Source organism: Passer domesticus, chromosome 10 (genome assembly GCF_036417665.1).
Source record: "Passer domesticus isolate bPasDom1 chromosome 10, bPasDom1.hap1, whole genome shotgun sequence".
Taxonomy (NCBI): Eukaryota; Metazoa; Chordata; class Aves; order Passeriformes; family Passeridae; genus Passer; species Passer domesticus.
In genome coordinates, this window is record NC_087483.1 from 18,460,253 (window position 1) to 18,479,449 (window position 19,197).

At 38.1% G+C, this 19,197-nt stretch overlaps 1 protein-coding gene across 9 annotated transcripts in view; it reads right to left on the bottom strand.

The window, feature by feature from the left end:
- Positions 1-19,197, bottom strand: part of PARD3B (par-3 family cell polarity regulator beta) — a 531,684-nt gene that overhangs the window by 281,431 nt on the left and 231,056 nt on the right. Inside the window, exon 1 of one of the 9 annotated variants that reach the window (XM_064434189.1) lies at positions 14,271-14,336. The exons of the other annotated variants lie outside the window; for them this stretch is intronic. Coding sequence (XP_064290259.1) covers positions 14,271-14,321 — 51 coding nt within the window. The 5' untranslated portion in view covers positions 14,322-14,336. Of the gene's footprint in view, positions 1-14,270; positions 14,337-19,197 lie in introns of those variants that run through there. 9 annotated transcript variants of the gene reach the window in all.

Sequence of the window (19,197 nt, forward strand, 5' to 3'; positions counted from 1 at the left end):
TCCTTAAACTTAAAATAAAGGCTGTCAAGGAAAAATACCAACACACACACCATATGGCAAGCCTTCTTCACACCTACATATGAAAACAAATTACAGATATATTACATAAAAGCTATGGTGATTAGCTCATCTTGTTTACCTACATGCCAAAACAACGTACACCAAAGTGTTGTTCTAAAGAGCACCTGACACTTTTCCTATCCTTGTTATTCAGATTGTTTTGGTACTGTCCAAAAGCAGCCAAGTAGTAGAATTGTACTACACACATACAAACACTGGTAGCCTCTGCTCTGAAAAGTTTCCAAGAATACAAAAATGTTAAATAGGAAGACAAGCAGCATGCCTAGCAGCTGCCAGGCCCAGCTCAAGAACCAGGTACTTCAGAAAGAAGGGAAAGGAGTTTTTGAAAGGTCATTAAAAAAAAAAAAATTGCCTGATTGATAAGTCCTTCTATAATTCTTCTTCCTGTCCAACCTATTCCTTCATGGACACACGTGACTGTACTTCAAACAATGCAGCTGATTGGGTACTTAACGTTGATATTTGTGGCAAAGTTTGATGAGCCCTTCAAGCATGACTGAGATGTAATTTTTTTAAGCCACTTAGTAACTACTTGAAAGCTGTTATGGAAATCCATAGCACAATACAGACATTCCTTGAGGATTGACTTCGGGTAGCTTCCCTGGCAGATATAAATGCTAGTGCTAAAATGTCAAGGATTTATAATTATGATGGCGGATGCATAAAACACATAAAACAAGCCTTATTAGGGTTGATTGAAGTAAATATACCAAAGGACATTTCTCCTTTCTTCTGTACAAGATTCATGTTCAATGCTATTTGTAGCCTGTCACACTCATTATGCTTTCATGTGAAATCGCTTCTGAGTTTTGCTAGATAACAAATGCCCTTTGCTTTTATTCTTCCTCTATCCAAGTGAAAAAAACAAATTGAGGAAGGACTGTGGAATGCAAGACTGATTCTTTCCTTTCTGCTTAACTTGAAACTGAGTACTTTTACCTATATGAACTTTACAGAAGATGAGCTAATTTTGGAGAGTCCATTTCAAATGGCACTACAAAAATGTAGATAATTAATACCAAAGACTGCATTATTTACTAGAGCCATACTTGTCAAATGCACTTATTGGATTAGGCCATTGAAAAGGAAAAATGTACTGTGCCATGAAATAAGTGTATACTTAAAGATAAAAGTGACATCTTACTTACTATTTTGTGAGCAAGCAGCAATGAATGTTCACTCTCATAACATCAATTACAGCAACCTCATAATATGAATTTTACCTTAGAATACTATTTCAATGCTAAATTAACTGCTTAGTTACACAGCAACACAAACTCCACCTGACAGAACAAGCATCTTTGTTGAGAGAGAACCCACAGCAACTCTGGATGCTCCAAGCCACAACGGACAATTGAGGCAGGGGGTGAAAAGCCAAATGGGGAAAGCTCAAGCTGCTCCCAGCTCCTACTGCAGCATAGGCATTCCCACTCCTACTTTTAGCAGGTACTTTGCCTGGCATTCAGAAGACTTCTCCAGCACCTCCCTCTTCCCACACCTTTCTACATGCTTTTCAAGTCCTGAGCTGCCTTCAAATGACCTTTGGATTATATAGGCATGTGAAAATCCTCAGAAATTTGAACCAAAGTAAACCGTGGTGAAGAGGCATTATACCACTTCAACTAAGACCAGAGGGCATAACTGAAATTCTTAGGAATTTGCATGCCTCTCCATACTCTACACAATGATTTATGATGTTAAAAACCAATTTGTATTGAGCACTTCAACCTTATATTTTCTAGATTACAGTTTAATGAGGGCATGCAGAATAATTTAGATTGGAAGGGAAGTCACTGGTCCACTCCTTCACTCAAAGTAGAGCCATACTGGCACTTGGCTCAATCTTAAAGTTGTCTCTGGTTGCTCAGAGCCAAACCAATTTTTGTGCTTTTGCAAGGATGAATATTTCACAAGTCTCTGGGCATCTGTTTCAGTGTTTGACCACCCTTGTAGTGCAAAAAAAGGTCTCATATCTTCACAAAATCTACCTCATGACCATTTAATGTACATTAGCTCTTCTCTTCTCACTGTGGACTTGCAGGAAGGAAGAATGTAGTCTCCTCCACACTCTCTCTTATCCTATGAAGTTCACTTACCCTTTCTCCCCAAGTCTCATGTTCAATTCCTGACCTTGCTGGTGATCCTGTGCTGAGCTGGTTTCAAATATGTCAGCATCTTTCTTGCACCAAAGGGGACCAAAACTAAATACAACAGTCCAGCTGTGGCTTCACAAGTACCCAATAGATGGAATTGCTTCCCCTGGCTACTGTGTATATTCGGCTTTCTTAGATGCAAACCTGAGACAAACCTAGAACAAATTATACCAAATTCATTTTCTTATTTTCTCTCTTATTGACTTGACAATATATGCATGGTGTGCAAAAATACATTTTTGCTTTAGCCCCAGTGACTCAATGACAGCATAGGAATTAGCTGCCTGTTCGGTTTAAACAGCTTTGATCTTTTTAGAGGACATTACAGGATGGGGCAATGGAACTTTGGAAGTAGGGAAAAAAAAACAGTACGAAAATGCTTGAATTGTAAAATCCATCAGAAAGTGTAAAACCATCTGTACAGCATAGCACACACAACAACTTCCATTAGTACAGACAGGCTTGATAAATCTTGGGATGTTGCCACACGTCATGCAGTTCTCACACTGTGTTTCTGTCTGTGCAGAAAAACATTTCACTATTTACAACTGCCAAGAGTCCTATTCCTACTGATGCCTTGCTTAGTGAGACTGCATTATTTGCCCTGTCTCTGACAGTTTATATGTCAGGCTCTAGAAAGGCAAAAGTAAGCTTACAAAACTGGTTGTCACCTTGAAGAGGAAAGGTCTGTCCCTAATGATAAACTAATGCTATCAGTCTCTTCTAGTTTGTCATTAATTCTGTCAATACACAGTATTCCTAGACACTTTCTAGTGCATTATAATAAAGTATGCACAGCTCTTCAAAAAAAACTAGAAAATGAATACTTTTTGCCTTTCACATAGTGACCTCATTTGCAGAAGTAGCATGACCCTATATGCTTCAGTAGCAGGAGTCAGCTGACCTTCACCTCTAGCAGTCATGTCTCTAAAGAAAGCTCCTATAACATCATGATGCTCTTATGCATAAAATCTGAGACAGAGGAACATGAGGAGAGGGAAGACACGTTCAAAAGAAATGCAATAGAAGTACCACCAAATTCCTCAGAATGTGTTTAGTAATTGGCTAGCTCACATGAATTGTTCCACCACATTCATTAACAGAAGACTACAAAGTCAATCATTGTCACTCACAGAAGAATTGTGTTTTGTTCCTCTTTTTTCAAGATGAACCAGTTTATGAAGACTACAGAAACCGAAGAAGAAACCTACAAAGTTATGCAGTCTCAGAAGATCAGTAACAGGCAAAATTGTGAAATATTCAGGAACTTTAGAAGCAGTGCAATGGTTCCAATCACAAATACATATTCCCAAATGAATTAGCAGAACAGAAGGGCTAGAAAAAATTATTTTGACTTGACACTGTAATGCACCATTACTGTGAAAACAATGAAACTAAAAGTAACATTTCTAGAGACAGTCACATCCCTGGCAATAACAAAAACCTCTTCAATAAGAATTACTCATTTCAGCAATCAGTTCGTAACAGACATCCTACTGCTGCCTTGCTCATTATAGTCCTTAAAAGAATGATCTATATATTATAAATTTCAGTCATTTCCTTACCCTAACATTAGTTGCCCACAGAATAATTGCATAGATAAGTTTCTTAATTTCTTAGTAAACAAATTAAATGTTGACATCATGTCCAAGATCCACAGTAAAATTAAACACATTTTTAAGTTTTTCTGAGCATTAAAATTAAGGAGCAAAATAGTATTTGCGAAGTTAGTAGCAACTATGTAGGTACACATGCCTGTTATGCACACCCTGGACCTGAATGTGTTTGCAAGCAGACAAGACATCATATAAATATCCTTCTACTATCCATTGAGTGATCCTTGTTATTCATATATGAACACATCCTATTAAAACAGAATGCACAAGAAAAAAATAATACTCAAAAAATTACAACAGTAGCAATGTCCTTGTCCTTCCACAACAGGATAGGATCCAAAAGGTAAAGTCAAAGCATATTTTCTACAAGTGATATTGTAATTGCTCATTAGATGGATTTTGACACAAATCTCACTTCTAAGGCTGAATTTCAATACCCTATTAAGTACACTGTTGAACATTTATGTGATGCAAAGTTGTGTAACATTTAGCTATAGAAATGTGGACTGCAAGTATAACCTCTGAGCAATGATTAAAATTATCTTAACATTTCTTGAGACTATTTTCTGCAAGAAAAACTTTGAAAGAAAAGGGAACTTTTTTGTTGTACTGAATACACCGCAATAGGCTGAGCATTGTTTCTTACCTATCCTAATTAAACTAAAAAAAAACTAGCAGATAATAAAAAACAGTGAAGAATATATTTAGCCAAGGTGTAGAATTCAATTAACAGAGTCCTATCACTCAAAATTACTGGTTTATTGTGATCCAAAGCTTTCTTTTTTGGGAAAAAATAATCTTCATGCTTAGGGCATAGTTTAATTTTGATTACAGTAGAGTTTGAATATTCTGCAAAACAGTGATATGTCTTGGGAATAAATGATTTCAGACCATTCAGATCATTACTCAGAAATTTCAAACGTGATTTTTCAGAGAGAAGCTTGTTCATCCATCTTCCACTCCTCATTACAAATGACTAAATTATATTCATAAAGCAAAGCACTTTTATTTAAAAACCCTCAAAGTGAATGATATACCAGGCTCCACTTTCAAAAGCAAGCTAAACTACTTAATAAACAACACAACAGGAAAGGCGTAAAATACTTTCAGCTAATAGAAAATGCTTCTGAAATTTTTCAGTTGGCCTACATCTTCCAAAATCTTGAACATCACATAGTCATCAAAACTGAAATCAAACAACCAGCTCAGTATCTTGAGCACCTCCAGAAAAGTGATCATAGCTATTTCCTGACCTATCCATGTTGAGGTCTCATCAGACCTTGTAACAAAGAATTAATGTTTTTGCAGGTTTACTGCTACTACCTGAAAGGATTCACAGGAGAAACACATTTTGCCACATCACCCAGCATTATTCAAAGGGTCTGAAATGCATGAATGTTTAAACTGTTAGAAAAAGCTAAGAATATTGATTCCACTCTTTGTCAACAGTCATGGAAGATTTTTTAAACATTTTTCTTCCAGTATGGGAAACAAAACCAATACCATATTATGAGAATGACATTGCTGCTCCTCTGACTCAGTTCTTGCATGCTGATGGCTTTCTGTTCTGCCTGTGACGATGCCACACTGAGCATTCAGTCCCCTCCAGGTAAGCCTCACCTTCATAATGTTAGCACGCTGTTCTTTGAGGCTTCTGAGGCTTTAGAAAACCCAAGGGAGAAAAAAATCCACACAGAAAAGTTCCAGACAAGTTAACAAATTTATTAATTCTGCCTTGAATCCTTATCCTCGAGTCAAATTATTTTCTGTCCAAGAGACTAAAAGAGTTTTTTCACAGTTAGCTGAAATCAAGTCTCAGGGGTTTCTATCCAATATAAGTTAAATAGCTTTTTATTAGTAATTCACCTCCACACATTGCAGAACTTGACACTGGTCTTCACATTGGTCCCTGAAAGTACTTTTTCTTCTGATTTAAAGATCTATGTGCCTGTAAAAAAGAAACCAATCCAAAACCACACCTACAAAAATACAAAAAAAAAAAAGCCCAAACCAAAACACGATATGCTACATTAGTAATGAATGGGAGCCACGCTGGCAAACCCCAGGATGTCCACTATTTACTTGAACACAAATTGGAGAGAGATGTTTAAGACAAAAAAATGGCACTCCTTTCTCGCCCAGCTTGTAATTTGATCTAGGAGGTACATCAGGGTACCACACAGGCTGATGCTGCAGCCTGGTGCCCAAAGGCCAGGCTCAGTTTTGCTGTTCTCAGCGGGAGCTCCATGGTCTAACACTGACATCGTACCAAAATGGCATTTCTGACAGCCTGCCCCAGAAGGTCAATGCTCAGGAGAAGCACATCCCCCATGTATCCCTTGCATAGAGATTCAGAGATTTCAGAAAAGCTGAGAAACAGAAAACAGAAACTCATCCACTCTTTAAATAAAGACATTCCATGACAAAGTAAAATCTGCCAAATATCTACTACATGGGATATATCAAAACAGAACTAAATACTGTGCACAGATAAAAGACTTCTTTTACCTAGATTTTAACTTGGAATTAATTTTAAGTAAGTTTGGTGAACACAAGTGAAACAAAGACATTCCAAAAAATGCAACAAGGGATACATACTCTAAACAGAAGTTCTGACCATATTTGTGATGACTTTTTTTTTTTTTTTTTGCGCTTTTTGCATTTTCCTATACATGGTGCTTAGGTTACATGGGAATAGTACACAGTTTGGAATCAAAATGAAGTTGCAGAGTAGTGCTTCCAAGTGTGCTGGATCCTCTATCAGTAGCCTACTGATGAATCCTTAGTATTTGGCCATTTGGCCTTCAGAGCTTTAGCATAGGGAAGAAGCGAGGAGGGCAGCTCCATCCTCTACCCTGGGCTCCAGTCCAAAGTCATCATAGTAATTACAAAGAGCTTCATTTTGCCTCCTCTCTCATTCCGTGCTTTCAGACTATCAAGAAACTCTACAGCTTCCCTTGACTCATCTGAGGCATAAGTCTTTGGACATGTCACCCATTCCACCATGATTCTAACTGTACACTAATAATTTCCAATCTACACTTCAACCACAACTTGGCAGCATGAGACAGGTAGGCTGCTGCATCATCTGTAAGTCTAATGCAAATTAGACTAAAAAAAAATAGGAGAATTCCACAGTCAATTCCTGCGCTCCAAAGAACTGCCCACATGAAGCATGTTCCTGTGCAACATTTGAAGGAAACTCACAAGAGGGGAAAGCACAGAGGCAGCCTCATGGAACTCGAACTTTCTGAAGAGATAAACTGATGAGCTCCCGAGAGCAGTAGATGACAATTCTTGGCAAAGACTATAATCTAATTTCAGTTTATCTAGGCAATTCAATTCAAAAAGAAGCACAATTCAATTTGAAAAATCATCTGATTACCACAAAGAAGGGAAACTTACTAGTCTTACTTTTTTACAGCCTCTGAAAAATAACTGAATGCAAGAGCTGAGCTCCATTTATTCGCAGAGCCTGAGAAATTCCTCCTGGTCTCATCTCCTCTATCAGCTGCATAGTCTACCATGCATCACCTGCAAACTGCTTCTGTTCACTATATGAGCTTCAAATTCAAAAATCTTCCCAATACACATACAGAATGTTTCCCATTTTTTATTAACTAAAATTCATTTTAGCTCTCCGCAGCTTTAATTGAACTTCAATTACTGAAACTAGCCTGACACAAGCCATGAAGAAGGAATTAATAGTCAACTAAATAAGAACTGTCACTCAGCATTTCCTAAGCTAAATGTAAAAATTAAGACTGAATAAATGTATGCTAAGTATCATTGCATAAATATGCATATAATGCATTTTCCTCTCTTAAAAAAAGTGTTAAATTAAATGTAAAGACATTTGATTGCACATCAACATTTTAGTGGCGATCAATCACAGAAAATCAATGATTCTTTTAAATAAATACAGAAATATATTTAATTGAAGTCCTATTACTTTAAATACATTTTTGTTTACTTTTCAATCACTTGAGACTTCAGGCAGTTCACTCCGTGGTTAGGGAAGAGGATCTCAGGACATAACCCACTAACTACTAATGCTTTTTTCCCCTTCTGTAATCAACACAGTTGTTACACTGGCAGTGAAATACAACAGCAACCCAAATTTCTCATCCAAAAGTGCATCACTGAGGGTTTACCCACACAATCTCTTTACAGACTTTTTTATGCCATTAAAAGATTCCAATCCTATTAGAATGCAAATATAAAAGGGTAGAGAGAGCATACATAATACCATTAACATTCAAAGATTTCTTGCTCCCCATTATCAGATATTAATTCTCACATTAACTGATGTTTTGTTAAAAGAAAAAACCAACAAAAAACCCTGAATCCATTAGCAGCTGCATTAAAAGCCAACAAAAGAGGCAACAACTGCTGATGTGATTATGCACCTAATCCTTTCTGAAAGTTTCCATATCCAAGAGCACCAAACAAGCACTGCTTCAACTTTCATTTCACACCAGGTATGTAAGTACATGTTACTGAAAAACAACCTTAACAGGGTTTCCTGCATACCGGTATTTTTAGCAAGCTTTGAAAAAGTATCACTCATTTTTAGAAGTCTCTAGATGCTTTCCTTTAAGCTCTTTTAAAGACACAATATGGCACGTCTGGGGGGAAGAAGAAAAAAAGCTTTTTTATCATATAAGCAGCATGTTTCAGTTTCAACTGCACCAAGGTGGCAGCTGCCAGCCAGAAGCCTGCCAGCAGATGGAATAGCCCAGCTCAAGCAGGCACTTGGAACACTGTCAGCCACCAGTCCTGGTATACCCTTCCCTTTACATGCTCCTCTCTACTGCATATGATGGCACGTGGTGCTGTTAGTGGGAACAGCCAGAGCAGCCTGACACTTCATATAGGAGAGAGATCCCAGCAAATGGCTACACTTCAGCTACAGGCATACAAACAACACTTGGCCACCCCAGCACTTCATGCCCAGACAAACACGAGCAAATAAAAGGGGATCCTGGATGATACATCTTCATCACAACTCACATTCTCTCTTTGGAAATCCACCAGTCCAAGATTCTCAGATCAGTACTGTGTAAATAGAAATCATGTAAATTGACTGCACATCTATTTTACTAATATCCCCACTCACACCTGCAGGACTCTTACTGTTACTCCTCCTCATCTTCAACATGTGTTGACCAACTTGATTAGTCTACAAATGTCCCCAAAACAAGGTCACCCAAAACACTAGCAGAAATGCACTAAAATGTACTGCACATGCAACCAGATCAGAGCTTCACCAATATTCATTAGTTCAGTAAGTCACTGAACTAGTATTTCCTCAGGCATTATTAAAAAACACAAGTTAAATCATCTGAGTCACTAACAGCGAGTGACTATTGTGGGTACGTTCTTCCACATCACATGAACATGAAGCCTACCAACCAGTCACAGCCCCTCTGAAAAGTCTGGCACTTCCACTATTCCCTCACAGATGTTCACATTACCAATTAATCATCACCACAGGGAGTCTCAGCACAGAGGCTAAGGGTTCAATATACTCACTTCAATCTTACTTTGGAACTCTTTCAGTATTTTCCAAATCGACAACAAAATAAAAGTGAAATAAATAAAAAAATCAAATCCATGCCCTAATATATAGTGCAGCACAATGATGTGCCCTACAATTTTACCTAAATGGGGTGAAATTATTTTAAGGTACCACAAATCCCATCTTCGGTTCCAGCTCCACTATCATGATACAGATTTAGATGCCTTTGACCACATAAACTAATATTTTTGGAAATTTAAAGCATAGACAAGTACTGTTGAAGCATTCTAAAAAGGAACATGAAGCCAGCAGCTCTGCTAATAAACAGGAATTATTTTGTATTAAATTATTTTTAAAAACCCCAAAGTGTTGAATTAATGTCCTACCAGAAGTGTAAGACAATATGAAAAACTTCCCCATATTCTTAGTGGATGATGTATTTGTTATTAAACATTTGCCATTTGCATGAAAAAAAAAAGTCTCAACAGCTACATGCCAATTTCTTAATTTCAACTGAAGTAGAAAGTTAATGCCCAGAGAGCTAAAGTCAATATCCAGAAAACTGCACTGGTTTCACCAAGCTTACTTGCTACTAACAGCACACTCCATCTATGCATTCACAATGGAAGATCACAAAAATAACCAAATTCAAGAAGAACACTGTGTGTACACGTGCATGTGTGTGGCACACATGTTTCATGAAGACTTGTAAAGTACTACAGAACTAACCTTCCTACTCTACCAAGAGACATAAATGCACAAAGAAACTGATTTATCAAAGATTATACACAACATCCATGACAAGCATAAAGTTCAGCCTACTTCTTTGAAGTCCCCTGCAAGTGAAACAAAATTATCTTTTCTCCTTACTAACATATTATTTTAATAGCTCCAGTACTTCATTAAGTTTGGATCTTACTTTTCCACACAGAAGAACTGGTATGCTACATCAAATCACTTACCCAGGACTGGCTACAAAACCAAAGAAACAACTCAGAACTGAAGGTCCCTCTCACTGTTATCTACCAGGCCACAACAGCCCTGCAGGTCAGTGTCAGCACTTTGACTGCAAAAAGCAGAAAGGAATTTTAACCTGTTCTTTTTACAAGGAAAAAATTTCAACATCATGAGCCATGTTGCATGAAAGATACCTGAAATTAGAATTCTTCATTTAGAGTTTCAGGTGAAGCTGCAGTTTTCAAGAATCCAGAGCTCTCAAAGAACAGACAAAACTGCCTGGTGTATGAAATAACTTAAATAGAAACCCCCACCAAGTAATGACTTGCACTTTAATTACTTGCGAAGATGCTTTATTGGGAGCACATAAAGTCTGTCTGCAGAGACATGCAAATATTGTTAAGCAGAATTCATGGGCTCTCCATAAAGCTTGTTTTCTAGCTTCAGATTTCTCTGTGTGGGAACAGAATTCCCATACCAAGAGATGGAAATTTAAGAACTGCTGATTCACTTCACAGCAACTCTTAGTCCTAACATCCATATGTAATCTAAAATAAAGACTCTGAGCTGCAAGGCTCATCTGTAGACAGTACTGCTAGAAAAAAATCTTTGTCTATGGGGCTGACAAGCACAAATGAGTCTGATTTTTTTTCATAAACTATACATTTCTCAAAATTCATCCATTTTATGACAAATCAACACTACATCCTTTCCCAAATCTCATATTTAAATGCATGTTTTCAAAGGGAAAATAGATTTGAACAGTCTCTAAAGCAGTTGGGTCTTTCACAAGCCATGATCACTGTTTCTATACAGCAGCAGAGGAGTACACAGCAGGATTTTGGAGTAGACAAAAACAGGCAGAATCCAAAGAACATGCGCAATTCAGTAGGTAAATAGTAACAAACCCAAAATTTTGATATGAACTATAGGGACCTATAGTTTCAAGGTGTTCCAGAAACATGAACTTTTCTTGGTTGGAAAAGAAGGATTTCAAAACATACCAATAAACAGCATTATCAGGTACCTGGAAAAAAAAAAACATACTACGAAGTATAATTTCAATACTATTAAGGCACATGCATTGCAAACCTACCTTTGTAGCAGTTAGGAGAGGAGCACCTACAGCATGCTCCAGTTTTCAATAACAGACTACTGGATCTTACTGAAATTTTACATATTCAGGGCTCAGTTAATAGGAGCATCTCTAGAGATGTATGAATAGTTTTAACAGGAAGTTGAAACATTCCAAAGGAGTAACTGAAAGACTTGAACACTCCCACTAAAAGTCAGCATATATGAAGTGTCCCATGACTTGTACTAAAAAAAACCAAACCCAAATCAAAACAAGAAACACCCTTGTATTTAAAAAAATGGGGAGTGGAGGGAAGAATACAAGCAGTTTCTCATAGTTTGATCACAAAGAAAGAATGAAATCTTAAGTGACACCATTCTAATGAAGCAAAACTGATAATCTCTTTTTAGGAAAAGGTATGCAAAACCAACAAATAAAATGCATCAGAGCTTGATAAAGATAACTGCTTTAGCCTCAATGTTATCTACTGCACATCTGCCACATCACATTATCTTACTACTCAAGCATCATTTTTGCATTCTAATGTAGTAGCTTCATCAGATTAATGCCCAAGACATTTCAGCTGGGTTTCAAGTAAATAAGTGGACATACAGGAATATTATGCATGGCCTGTACCAATGACACTAGCAAAGAAAATGTGATTAGCACCAAATTGCATTTGACAGGGGAACCAGAAAGCTGTCAAACACAATGACATGGATTCAGTATTTAGAAAGTAAAAGGGGGAATAAAGAAGCTGGCCAGTCTGGCATTGAGACAGCAATAAAACACAACAGCTATGATAAATTAATTCATTTACTTATGAAAAATTAGAGGCTTCAACATGCAGCTCTCATTTATAATCTTGTCAATCTGGCAGAATAAATAAAAAGCCTATACAATGCACAGTGGGATGGAGGGGGGGAAAACAAAAGAGGGGGGTAAAGAAAAACAGATTTTTGCATTTAGGCTAACAGAATAATTTCTTACATTAAATCACACCAGATCAAGCCTTTGATAGCAGTGACTAATGCAAGGATACATTACAGCAGGGATTACTGTGTTAACAAGAGACACAATGCTAGAACAACAGGAAGGCTTGAGATCAAACACTCTGTAGCCACATAAAACAAAATGAATTTTTCACATGCAAGAGATGCAACGACTAATGGTCTATCAAAAGGATACCAGGAAGAGCTAAAGGGGCAAAAGTGGAAGTAAACACGAAGGACTGGTCCTTGGGATAAGAAGAGGCACTGGAAGGAGGCAATATCCTCCCAACAGCTGTCCCGTGTGGCCATAAACACCAGCCTACCTTGGAAATCCTTTCCAGGTAAAACAACTCTGCAACATCCGGCAGCTCTGTCTCTGCAGCACTTTCCAGGATGTTCTCCTGGGATCCCCAGGTAGACACAGCAGCTAATACCTCAACAGCAATATGGATACAGTAACTTTTCCTACTGAGATGACTGACTGTCACAACCAGGAGATAGTCTTTCAGAGGAGTCTTTCAATTCTGGCAACTGCTAGTAGGTGAGTTCAGACCAGAAAATGACAAATTTCCTCATAATGAAAAATCCCTATCCATACCTTAACAGAACATGATGGATCACCACCATGGAAGCAGCAGCAAGGCCAACTATTACCACCAGTACAAAGGCTGGATTTTAACCTCCCAGCATTTCACACTTCGACTGATCACTGCAGGTTATTCAAACTTTACCTATGCTGAGCCACATATCTGGACCACAAAGTGTTTGGGTACAGTCCATTCATATACAGCTCTGAATACTGGAGAGATTGCTCCAAAACCCAGAGAACAGAGCTCTCCCTACCACTTGCTAGACATTTACCCTGCAGCAGCCTAGGAGGATCCCAGGAGATCAGACAGCCATTGAGCCCCAGAAATCAGTTTTGATGCCCACTGCAAAGGCTGGCATCAAAAGACAAGCTAGCCACTAACAGCATTCCCCCATTATTAATTACATGTCCAGCCTACAGGGGAGTGACAGAGCAGGGCAGAGAAGGCCCTTGCTGACATGCACACCAGAAGTCTGTGGCAGCTCATGTTCTGGGGCAGAGCTGGAACTTTAGCCCACTCTCATTTAACACTGATGGCTCCAGAAACACCCTTCTCCCCTATCACGTATAGTTCAATCTACTTAACTTTTATTTTTATCAGCACATGTGTGGAGTGGTGGAAGAAAATAATGAGGAAAAAAAAGTGTCACCTCTAAGTCAACAGACAGCCAGGCCTGTGGCACACAGCAGTTCTGTCAGCCTTGTGACTAATGCTAGTGTTACTGCTTGTGTCCTCATCGCCACATTTTAAAACAATTCGTACTGGCACAGGGCTATTTTGAAATCTGTGAGATACTTGAGAACAGATACTTTTAAATTTACTTAGAAGAATCAATAAAAAACCCTATTTTCATAAAACCATTGGCCCTCAAGGTTTTGACTTTCTTACCTTTGCCACATACCTCTAACCACTACGATGATTTTTTAAAATATGCATTATTTCAACTAAAATATTTTCATTTTGGTCTACAAAGTACTTTGTATCCAATTCAATATATACACAATTCAATGCACATATACATACTGTTTGACACCTTCTGTTGCAAATACACAGATTACAAGTATTGCAAGGCCAGCTGGGGTTTACTTGTGAATTTCTGCAGGATTCTGATTTTTTTTCCCCCATCTAAACTTAAGTATGCAACCCTTATGTTTGAAGGACCGGCCCTCCAAATTCAGGCTTTATCCTGGTTATATACAAAGATGAAGAAAACAAAGATGGCCATGACTTGAACGTCCAAAACAAAAACAGTTAAGTGGGACTAGAGGCATAATTGATCTCCTACCTGTTCACATTTAGAGGACCAGTGAAAATTACATGTTACTGAAACAACCATTTATTTGCCCAGTGTTCTGCATCTCCACCAATCCTGTAGTATTCCTGTAGTGGAATAATTACTACGTTATCATTCGGAAATGATTTTTTTTTTAATACAAGAGTACAAAGAGTAGGGGTTTAGGATCAGACAGATCAGACAGGTTCTCTGCCAATTTACAGCCTGCTTTGCTTTTCCGTTGCCAAATTTTACTCAACCTTTTGAAAGACAATCTTCGTGTACTTTATGATCCCAACACTCAAGGCCCAGAAGAGGGCACAAAGTGACCCTGAGGAATCCATAGGTCAGGCTACCCAAGAACATTTATTAACTGACGACTCAGCCTTTCATCGGTCAAATTCACAACCATAACCTCAAATGAATTTTTAATTATTTCATATCTGATTTTTACAAACCTTTGAGAGAGACTATTTAAAAGGCTGCACTGTATGTATTACTTGCAACACAACCAGAGGAAAAACCCAATTATTAAATGACTGCTACATCTAAAACTTTAACATCCGATTTCAAAATTTCAGCCAATTTCAAGCCTTAAGTAATGAAAAATGTGCATATATAGAAGTTGGTCATGGCCTACATGAACTCAAGGCACAACCAGAGTAGGGAGAAAGGAGAAAAAACAAAACCAAAACCTGATGCCACTGTGTGACACAGAAGTTACAGGAAATACTTGGTGACTGGCTCAATTCCCACAGCATGTAACTGCCCTTTAAAGCATGTTAGAAGTATACTTTTCAGCATAAATACCTTTTTATTCTGACACTACCTGCTTCACTATAAAAATGTTGTATTCATGACACAAAAATCTGGCTTATGATTAAATTTCTTGTACTGTATTCCAGAGCAGAGTTTTTGCGTTGTTGCTTTTAAGGCACACCGCTAAAGAAAACAAAATACCTTCCTAAAAAGTATGCTAAAAAAATAACTTCAAGACACCTATAGCTTCTGGCACCTATAACTGCCAGAAAATATAGACCAGATCTTAGAATTTGCAGTTGGTCACAAAACAAAACATCACCAGGTATAATATCCTGTTTGAGCATTTGCTGCTCAAACAAGACAGATTTTGGAAACATTTTTTCTATTTTCTTTTCACCTGCACTATTGCAAGAGAGCAATTTTAAGCCACAGGACTAAGAGAAGAGGCAGATCATAGACAATGCAGCATTACTGGAAAAAGCATTTGGTCTCCAAATTCTTGTTTTCCTTTCTAATCTACAAGTTCAAGTAACCTAAGCAAACATTTAAGTATTTTGAAATATTTAAATCTGAAAATGGTATAAACCCACAAATGTCTGTTAGTCCAGTAGGCACAGGCTAGACCCCACCTCCTGCAGTATTTGGCCTATTCAGCCACATTTGGGAAATTTGTCCTGACCTCCAGGGGCATTTGGGGAACTGTCTACATCAAAGATGGCTGGGCATTGCAGCTTCTCAGAGTGCTGCCAAACACACTCCAGCAAAAAGAGCTGAATTCTCAGAAAGATGTAGCACAGCACAGTCCATTGTCGTACAAAGCCCATCTTGCACTTGCCAGCCCGCAGGAGGAAAAGTAAAAGCACTTGGAAGGTGACTTTCTGCAGAGGGTCCGAGACCTTTGCTGTGCACCAGGAAGCAAAGTAGAGCTGCAGGTTGGAGCTGCTCACTGATGCTGTCAGAGGGCAAGAAGAGCATCCCTGTGGCACAAATGCTCATCCAAGCTCCTGTGCGCTTGAGCTGCAGCTTCAATGTGAAGGCCAGTGAGGGCAAAGAGGACTAATGGCATCACTGGGGCCCCACACAGCTTTAACCTTAACTCAAATTTCTCTACATCTGCCATAAGAACCACTTCGTACCCATCCTTGTCCATCACTGACTGCACCCACTGTCTTTCCCTGTTTCCTCAGCACTTAAAGACACAATGATCTTAAATAGATGCCACTGATGAGGAATAGGAAAGAGAAAACAAGGAGACTACAGGTGTAGGTGAAACTGTAACTCAGCATAATCCCTAGTGAATACGCAGAAGATTAAACAAAACAGATGATCCCAGCTTTGGGCAACTCTGTAGGCTAATAAACACCTGGTACTCTAGAAGTTTAGGATGTAAGGTAGGCTCAGTGGAGTATGAACATGGCACTATCTTTTCCTGCAGAACCCATACTATTTAAACATGCAATTTTTCCCATATTCCCCAATTGCTCCAATATTAAGCACTGTCATACCAAGGGTGACCCACACAGACTAATCACTTTGTCCTCAAAATAAATGTCTTAAAACTGTTATTCCAGCAAAGAATTTAGAGTTTATTTTACTGAAGAAAGGCAATGTGACAGTTCTTTTTAGAAATGCACTAATACAGTAGCAATGACAAGGAAATTGTTTGTCTGGTTTGCAAACATCTCTTTATATCTAATACAATATTAGCTGAGAAATTACTGTGATAAAAGTATTTTTCATTGAAATCACATGTATACAAAGTGACTGATAAAATGGCAGCCAAACCAAATATTTAGATTTAAAGGTGAAACACTAGCTGACAATGAAAAAAAAAAAAGAATTCTAAGTTAAAGCTCTCTATCTTCACTTTTCATGTTACATCTAAACTTCAAGCAGAAAGCAATGTTGCACCAGTCTCCGTTATAGTGAGCATGCCAAATACCTACAACAAAGCACAACTGTGAGCAAAAAATGGCAAAACTATCAGTTATTTTCAGGTTTAGATAAAGTTTAAAAGACTAAGAACACAGCTGTGAAACCACATAAAGCACCTGAAATATTTCAATTGTCAAAATCAAACCCCATACTAGTACTAACAGTCTTCTGCCAATCAGAAATTATTAAAAAACATGCTCAACATATTGTTATGCAAATCAATCACTTCACCATCTAAGGAAGTATTACCTATATATTTTCAGCAAGTTAAGTCACTTCTCAATCAGTCAACACCTGCCTAATCTCTGCTGCTTAGGTAAAGCTACACATTTCTGTTTTGTCACAGATTACCAATTTCAAGGGTTTCAGGAACTTGTTTTCTAGAACTCACTGAAATCTGAGAAATTAGGAAGAGTTTAGAAAAACCCTGTCAACAGCTGTTTCTATAGAAACAAATACTGAACCTGCAATAACAAGGTGAAAATTATTTGCTTAGTGGACTGTGAGAACTCTATTTAAAATAGAATGTTCTCAGGGTCCTAAAAATCATAACTTCTCGAAACAGAAACTGAAATCCAGATAGTTCATTTTGATTTCCATTGGAAGGTAAAAAAAATAAACAAGCACACCTTAAGATATAAATCCCAGAGCTTTTCACAATAACAAGTTTACATACTGAATACAAGAAGCATTAAGAGTTCTGAGAAAAAAAAAGAAAAAAACCCCACCTAAAACAAAACAAAAAACTAACCAAACAAAAAAAGCCAACAAAACACCCTAGCAAGCCAAGCCAAATAAAACAATGAAAACCCAGCTTGGGGGATTTAGCCTTTGCACAGCCCACGAGCCCCAGCTGTGGGTACTGAGCTGGGGGAGCCACCTGCCAGCACAGCCCTGGATGCTGGAGCCACAACCAGCCCTTCAAGGCAGCCCAGAAAGAATTAACACAATCCAGCACATTTTTAACCTACAGCTCCTGTAAATTTGGTCTTTGAACTTCATTGAACTAAGAGTTTAATCTCCACAGCAGCTCCCACAAAATAAGGCATCTCTCCTGCATTCACCCCGGGAATTACAATATCTCAACTTGGGTTTGACATCACAAATCTGCACACTAGTATAAGTTTTGGTGACAAGAGAGACAGCAGCACGAGAACTTGGTTTGCAGAGTCAACAGCAGATCCACAGAAAAGTTAACAACCCACACTTATATTTTTATTTTAGTACTTGGGGTCAAGCATAATTATTTGAAAGCAAACACACAAAGAAAACTGTGGTTTAGACGTATCCTGACAACAAAATCTGTGACAAATCTACAGCAAGCAAAGTAGACCCAGTATTTCAAGTACAGAGTACTTTAATAGTTCTTTGCACAGAATAAAAATCTCCTCTGAAACAAAGATTAATTGTACCAACTGAAGAAAAATCTCAGACACACACAGAATATGCATTCGATCAAGCATCAAAATTATATTTTAAATAGTTAAAAAATTTTCCCAACAAATAAAAATATATTAAATATATTAGCTTTTAAACCACCAGACCAAAAGTTGTGACATGGGATGGTACGAAATCATTTAAAAAAAAAAATCATTATCTGGGTGGGGAAACTGTGAGTTAATGGAGAAATTGAATTTTCACTATTTAAAAGAGGACACAAACATTCTGCTTTGGCATCTGTTCATAGGTTCTACTGCAGCAGACAACCAGAACACCACCAGAATTTTAGCTGTCAAAACAAATCCTCAAATTAAAGAAAGGAGGAAGAAGTAAGCACTGAACAATTACACACTTCCAGCACCACAAGTCTAGCATTTAGTCAGGGAAAAAAGTATGCAAGAAGGATGGATGCAGTCTTAACACTCAGCCAAATGCTAGGAGGATGACTAAATTGGAAAGGCACTCAGACACCACACGCCCAGTTTTACAATAGCGTGCTGAGATCTATGAAAAAACCTGGACTCAGACTCAAGTGTTACTCATCACTGCCAGGGCATCTAAACACATGCTCAGCTTCCAGCACTCCAACAAAATCCCCTTGGTCTGGAGACAAGGTCCCGTGCTGAGCACCTTCTTACACGGCTCTCTGGATCGGTCAGTGCAAGGCTACTCCTCTGATTTATAGCACTGAAACAAGGCGGTGATGTTGAAAAATGGTTACAGCAAAGCAAAGAGACACTTTCACTGCAGGAAGGTACAGAGCCCCTTGAAGAAACGTTCATTATATTGCTGAATTGAAAAT